General features: G+C 46.3%; 1 protein-coding gene across 1 annotated transcript; it reads right to left on the bottom strand.

Moving 5' to 3' along the window:
- Positions 1-4,730: 4,730 nt before the first annotated feature.
- LOC105185703 (cold and drought-regulated protein CORA-like) lies at positions 4,731-7,544 on the bottom strand. Its single transcript, XM_011145397.2, has 3 exons — positions 7,415-7,544; positions 6,665-6,801; positions 4,731-5,058 (listed from the first exon to the last, which is right to left on the bottom strand). The coding sequence occupies exons 1-3, from the start codon at positions 7,451-7,453 to the stop codon at positions 4,908-4,910; spliced, it is 327 nt and encodes a 108-aa protein (XP_011143699.1). The 5' UTR covers positions 7,454-7,544; the 3' UTR covers positions 4,731-4,907.
- Positions 7,545-7,918: the final 374 nt, after the last annotated feature.

Consider the following 7,918-nt stretch of genomic DNA (forward strand, 5'->3'; position numbering starts at 1 on the left):
GAGAGAGAGAGAGAGAGAGAGAGAGAGAGAGAGAAAGAGAGAGAGAGAGAGAGAGAGAGAGAGAGAGAGAGAGAGAGAGAGAGAGAGAGAGAGAGAGAGAGAGAGAGAGAGAGAGAGAGAGAGAGAGAGCATATTGCCGTTCGCGTGCGGAATGAAAGGATCGAAAAAAAGAGAGACAGATTGGGCATGGAACACCGGCGGACGCCTCTCATTTTTCGTGCTGAAACGAACAAACGACACACCCGCGAACGGTGCAAACACCATTGACGACGTTTCGTTGCTCTCGAGAAACGAGAAAGGAAAAAAAAGAATCGTCTGTTCTTCTTCTGTTCTCTTTTCTTTTTTCGTTTTCGCCTTACGGTGTGCAATTTGCGCGTGAAGCCGCAAAGCCCAATCAGTGAACGCCATGTTCGAGGATATTTTTTATTATATTTTTTTACACGTTATATGTATACACATATATATATTATATATATTACGTTTTCGCGCCTCGCGATTTGTTACATAGTCTTTTTATAAGACCAACGCGTCACACTATTAGCGCCGCGATTGCATATTTTATCCATTTTCACGTTGTAGCTCTCTGTTACGGGGGTTAACGTGTATTTATTTATAACGATCAATGTAGGACGCTATTTATTGACCACGGATTCTCTCCCGAGAAAAAAAAAGAAGAAAGAGAAACGAAAAACCATCCGAGAACGGTTTCTAAACGATTATTTTCCTCCTTGTCTCCGTTTATTATTAACGCATTACTACTGCTACACTCACACTCAGCCACACACACGTACATACATGTACACGCGCAACGGCCTGCACTCACCCATTCAAACGCCACATACACACATACATATACGCTACTATTTGCTATTATTATGTATTTCATTTTTGTACTAAGGAATCATATCGGTTTTTTTTTTCTTTAAATCTCGTTACGTGAGTAACGAGAGTTATGCGCATAAAATACTCATGGTTGATGAAGCGGCGTGCCATTTTTTCTATACCGAGGTATTTAAGTGCGATCGAGTCGCGTTAAGAATGGGGAGAGAGCGAGAGAGAGAGAGAGAGAGAGAGAGAGAGAGAGAGAGAGAGAGAATGTGCAAAAAAGAAAGCGGCTTCGCTACCGACATGTGTCGCGCGCGTGCCTTCGACAAGATCGCGAGATTAAAGGCTAGTCCAGAATAGGTTGCAAACATCCAGTTGCGAGTTGCGAAGAATGGCAACTACTAATTACAAAATGCTATTTCCAGTTGTAAGAGACAGTTGCGGTTATTGAAAGAGAGTTGTTCAACTTTTAACTTCTTGGCGACGGCAACTGGCAATCGCAACTGTCTCTTGCAACTGGAAATACTGGAAACTTTGTAACTAGTAGTTGCCATCCTTCGCAACTCGCAACTGGGTGTTTGCTATTCTGGACCGGTCTCAAGATATCGTCGGGCAAAGATGTTACACACACGTCCTGGACTCGCGCGAGAGATTGAGGGCCGACGCTCCTCATCATCCCCTTCATCACCCTGCGTGAGAAAGAGTATGAGAGAATGAGTGAGAGAAAGAGAGTGAAAGAATGAGAGAAGGTTCCTGCAAGGATTGCACCGCCCTCTGTCTTCGTACTTTTGCTTCTTCTTACCGCTGCTACTTAGTACCAGCAACTTCGAATAACTCCGTTCTATTTCGAGTACACCGACGCGTAAGGATGCAATGGTATAATCTGAAGGACGTGTTTTTTTCGCGTAAGACGTTTTGACGATGGGAATCGCTGGAGGCGGTTAGCGAGCAACCGATGAAATCTGGAGAATCGTAGCGCAACATATCGAGTCATCTCTCCATCGAGGGTGCGCGAGAACTCCATGCATTCCCATGCAAAGCTTCTGTTCCGCCGAAGTTGGCTCAATCGCGTCCCAATGATCTACAACGTATCCTTCCTCCTTCGGCCAGGTGCTCCTCGAGAATTTCGTGTTATCGTCCCGACGAGTTACATTTGAAATTGCTGGTACCCAAGGGAGAAAACAACCGTTAAACAACCTGCAATCGTAATCGCGCAAGATCGAATGTGCGAGCAATGGTCAAATTCTAAGTTTATCCGCCGTGCGATCGAGATATGAGTAAGACGACCGTGCGATCTGCGAAAGTCGAAATTGTTGTACCTTGAGAGAAGAAGTCTACTTCAGACGATTCGGCTGATGCACGCCCCGCAGCTCGCGTCACTCTCTCACGCCGGAATCCAATTTGTCTGGGGGATGTCCCGGCAGGTTCTCGGCTCGCGGGTGTCTCCCACGTACGAATCGTCCGAAGTGGGCTTGAGTGCTGACCTGCGCGAAATGTGCAATTGTTGCGATGTCCGAAGAGAGGAGCGTCTTTCGTCCCGGTGGTATCTGCGTGTATCGTATCGATTGTGGAACGAAAGATCCCGAGAGACAGTTACGTATCGAGAAGCTGACACTCTGAGCAATAAATGTCCTCTTTTATTTCGGAAAGTCAAGGTAGAATAGAGCAAGCCTAAACACACGGCCGCATGATGATATGAGCGTTCTTGAAAATCAATCGAAAACACATGCTAGCGATCGGAAATGCCGAGGGAAATCACAAGCTCTCACGGCGCGCCTGATGAGAACAGCGCGAAGCGCTCGGCGAGTTTTCGTTCCACAATTGTAACGCGACGCGCGCGTAGGGAATGTGAGACGAAAGCTGTATATATATTCGTATGTCACCTAAGACGCAAGAATCTGTAATTGGTATGAAGCTTACATAAGGGCTGTGTTACCTACGTACGGATCTAATCTTCCAGATGCTTTTAAGTCACTTCTTTTTGGACGAGCACATTCAAAAGACGAGAGAGGGAGCGAGAGGGGGGGGGAGAGGGAGAGAAGAGCGATAACGAATGCAAGATTGCGCCGAAAGACTATCGATATCTCTCGCGGGAACGCGCTAACGTTAAGGATCGTTTCGATGACGGAAGAACGCTCGCGCGGTGCGGCTTTGCCGTCAAACGACGAATTTCTCGAGATCTGTTTGCAGAAAAGATACAAGACGATAAGAAAGAAAGATGAAAAATCCCACCTCAGAGATCACCTAGTGTCTGTCGGAACGACTGTCAGTTATCTCGATTTGCCCGATTGACACGTCCGAACCAAAGTCACGTACTCCGAAGACGCCGGAGAAGGTTTACTTATTCGAGAAAGATTAACGGACCGGCGAATCCTTGCAATCACCGTCGTCGTCAGTTTAATTATCGGTCAATTAAGCATCTTCCATATACTCACACGCGCGCGCGTCATATCTATGCGAATTCACACGCACAATACACTGGTCTCATATACATCTCTCACACACACACACACACACACATACATAAATACAACATGCACAGACGTTGGCTTATAAAAGATGAAGTAGTTTTTGGCCGTGATCTTGCGTGTCTTGGGAGACAGAGGAATGTTCAAATGCGACAAAGGGGAAAACAAAGTACGAGAGTATGCGTATGCGTGCATGTGTACGTGTGTGCACGTATAAGAGAGAGGGAGAGTTTGTGCGTGCGCATGTGAGAATGTTCAAGTGCGAGAAAGAGAGGGAGAGTCTGGTGATACCGTTTCGTCCCATTTCTTTATTGTCATAACTCTTTAGTTTCTTGTTATGCAGCGCAATAAATCAAATCAAACAAAGTATTGTTTAGCGACGGCGATTTGCGCGCTCGCCGCCGCTCTTAAAATTCTTATCGGTCGTGCGGAAGCGAGTTTCTCCGGAGACCGAACTTCTTTGCGGCTCCTCCTCGACGCGTGCGCGTATGTGTGTGTGCATCGCGTTCGATTCCTCGATCGACGAGAAAATCGGCGGACGAGCCGACACACCGCGCCGATCCGTTCGATGCGTTACGCGAAAATGAAAGGATTTTTCCAGACATTTCATAACTTACACACACGTACCGTATTGTACAGTCGTGGACAGAAATGTTGTCCGTAATGTTTTGTATGACTTTTCGCACGTATCTGCCTCTAGCCCAAGCGGGAGAATTTGTTTTGGAATTGTGGGAAGATTTCTCCCGCTTCAGGCGACACGGATGCGTCGCCTGAAACTCGCGCAAAGAATTACGGACTACCTTCCTGTCCACGATCGTATATTTTTTCAGTGATAAGCAGAGTTTTAAGAGCCTATATATTGTACAGAATTAAAGAATAAATATTTGGTTAATTTTTAATCGTTTCTTACATACGTATATATATATATATATATATATATATATATATATATATATATAATATATATATATATTGAAATAACGATAGCGTTAATAAGAAATAACGATGAATTTAATATTATATATGTTTATATACATATACATATATAAATATATGTCCGGTTACGTATATGTGTATGTATGTAAGTATGAATATATAAATATATAAATATATAAATATGAATATATATATATAAATATAAATATATATAAATATAGATAGTTTTATTATATTGCAAATGAGTAATATGATATTTAGTTACTGTATATATTGTACAAGAGAGCTGGTCTTGTAAGATATGGATAAGGTGTTTTAATGTGCACATAGTCGCGTAATTGTCTCATTAATCATATTATTACGATTAATAATAATTACAGTTTTTTACATACTGCGTTTACTTATTCCATCTTACATCTTCACGCAAGATCCGCGCTACGATAGTTAACTGCAGCTCAATGAGAACAAATAACGGGGGTGAAGGGGAAAAAGAAGAATTCGTCTTTTTTACATTTTCTTTATTTGTTCTTGTGCAATGGAGACTCCAGTAAAACTTACAAAACTAACGAAGCTATCGTAGAGCGCTTCGCGTGTTTTAGAAAATTCAAACATTAATAAGAAAGGCCGTGGACGGTGATGAGACATCACTTGAACGTTAGAACGTAGTGAGTCACATCATCAACCCCAGTAACCGCCCCCCCAACCTCCCAAATATCCTCTGCCACCCCAGCCTCCGTATCCTCTGCCACCCCATCCTCCTCTGAAATATCCAGGATATCCTCCATAATATCCTCTACCACCGTACCAGCCACCGTATGGTCGTCCGTATCTGAAAATATACCCGCAAATCGTTCAATTCTTTTTATACGCAATGCATTTCCTCGCTCGATCGACACCCTCTTGTAATAATTCATTACGATAAACAGATTGACCAAGCGCGATGTGTGTGCGTCATTAGCGAAATTTTAACCGCTTATAGTCCCATATAAATTCGTAAATCGCCCAATCACACCGGAACCCCGATTGAAGCCAGCCAATTAAAGGAGCGAGTAAGCGCCGTGTGATTTTAAATTTCTCACACGCGGACACCGTCTCGTTGCGCCTCGTAAATTCTCAACGGCGACAGATTTCACGCGATTGCACATGTGATGTTCGACGTGTCACTGGCAAAATTAGACGCGTCGCATACCGAACGACCGCCAAGCCATCCGATGCGAATTAGTCGCGCGATCGGAAGTCATTCGCGCGCGCGTCTCTCTGTGCGCGCGACTAGTTAGAACTCTCGTGTTGACGAAATTAAGACGGCGTAAAACTCGCCGCGCTGGCGGCGTGATTCATGCGCGGTTGACGAGACGCGCGACGGCGTAAAACGTCCGTGAATGCGAATGAGGATGCTGCGCGAGTGTGACGCGGGAAAGTGCAATATTTTTCGCAAACGTCCTCGCGCCACCGTCAATTTTGCAAACAAATCGTGGCGCGCGCGCGCTCGAACTTGGCATACAAAGTGCAAACGCGCGCGCGCGCGCGCGCGAGGTACATCCGCGTCCGCTTGAATAATCCCCGATTGCGGCGGAATACGTGATCGCTATTTCAATATTTTATGGCCGCAACTGGACTTCACCGCCGCGCACGACAACTACGACTCTTTGAATTATTGAAGATGTCGGAGATTAGAATGTGTAATTACGAGTTCCTCCTTGCCCTTCCCCCCGGCCCCGCACCCCTGTTGTCCGCGCGGAGTTGGATTCCTTTTGTCCCTCACAGAAGAAAATGGAGGAGAGAAAAAAAGGTCTGAACCGATGCGACATTGAACGCGACACAGGAAAATTTTATTTCGCTCGAGCGCATTGATTAATTAAATTCGGTTCGTTCGTCGCCACGGTAATTCAAGCCGATTCCTTTTTCTCCGCGCACAGTGAATGTCCATTGTCCCGGGAAAAGATGTATCTAAATTTGGGAAGTGGAACGATTTCCTGGAAAGTCGCAGTATCGAAATCCGAATACCCACACAATCCGACGTTAAATGAGATATTGATGCATTTGTGCGCGCGTGTATGTGTGTGAGTGTTCCCGAGGTACCAGTTCCTCCTTGGGACAATTGGTACACGGACAAAAAGGATCGGTCGAATTAACGTGACAATGAACGAAACAAACGCGTGTCGGTCGAAGGGAACAGAATTTTCGCCTCTCGTGAATTGCATTCGGCTCGGAGAACCGGAAATTCCGTTGTCGCGCTTTTTCAACCGATTCTATTTTCTCCGTGTATACTTCAGGATATCGTTTCGGCATTCCTATTTTCGTATCACGGTCTCTCGGGGGAAATTGTGACGATTCCCAAATATTCAGATTATTTCCGGTTTTTAGGGCGACCGTATCGAAAAGGAAAATTCCCTGCTAGCGTACTCGAGCATTTATTCGTAAATAAAACAACTCACCCCCAGTAGGCGGAGGCGTCTGTTTCTAAATCATTCGTAGCCGCAGCCGGCGCTTCGAACTCAGCATTTACGTTAGTTTCTTTCGACTCCACGGCAGAGGAGAACGTGAAGAAAGCGAACGCCGAGATAAGGAGAACCTGAAATCAGTTGGATGCTTAATTATAATTGTATTAATAAGTACGACCTTAACGCAATAAGACGAGTCGTCTCAAGATTTCCGATTCAATCGTCGTTCGAAACGCGAAGATCGAGTTGATCGTCGGTGATGTCGATTGAGAGAAAAATGTCCAAACCGTATCGAAGGCAAGTGTTCGCCTAAACAAATTAAAAGATCGTCCTATATTAATCTCATTTTTAGGGCCTACGTAGCGGATAAAACGAACCGTCTGAACGAGCGTCTGAAGAACAAACTTCAGATAATTGCCGGCACAAAATCTGACCGCGAATATCAACCCGAGTCTCCGCAAGATTATACAAAGAGAGGAAGATAAAAAAGAAAAAAAATGCGATGAGGAAAGATCTCAGGTAAATCGCGAACACCGCTCAATTATCGAGTCTGTCTCGACTGGACGCGGATCCCGTCCGAGTGAAATTTCGCGGTTCCCGACGTGATTACGCTAATTGGACGTCCGCTCCGCGACTGGGCGATCTCGAAGGAGGCACACGCGACGTGTCTCGACGACCAGGTGCGGACAGACCGGAGATCTCGACGTCGTGCACCGGGACGCGTGTCCGGCGGGAGTCACTTACGAAATGCAATGGGCGCATCATGTTGAAGACTGATTCCATTTCCGAGAGCGGCAGGCCTTATATATGCGCCTGGCCCGCCGCGTTTTCGAGACGCGGGCACGCACAGCACCCACACACACGCCCCCACACGTGTCCGACTACCTGCCCGTGTCCGCCAGGTACACGCAATCTCGCGCGCGCGCGTGCGAGTGCCTTCGCGACAGCGCGATAAAAGGTGCATCGCGACCACCGGCACGGGGGCGTGCGCGACCAACGGCACGTAGAGCCTCACAAAGATCACCACAAGTGTGGCCGCGGACGCCGTGTTTTTTTCTTTCGGGGCCGCGGAGGAGGACGCCATACGTGACCGTCGAGACGCGACGCGCTAAGGACGTGATCCCGGGGAAATTCGCGGTAAACACAGCTGAAATATCAGCTGATCGCACAGCTGATATTTCGACAATTTCAAGTCGGAGGGATATCTCGTCCCTCTCCCCCCTCCCCCTCCCCCTCCTCCGCCATAGA

The sequence above is a fragment of the Harpegnathos saltator genome, unplaced genomic scaffold (genome assembly GCF_003227715.2).
Source record: "Harpegnathos saltator strain DR-91 unplaced genomic scaffold, Hsal_v8.6 scaffold39, whole genome shotgun sequence".
Taxonomy (NCBI): Eukaryota; Metazoa; Arthropoda; class Insecta; order Hymenoptera; family Formicidae; genus Harpegnathos; species Harpegnathos saltator.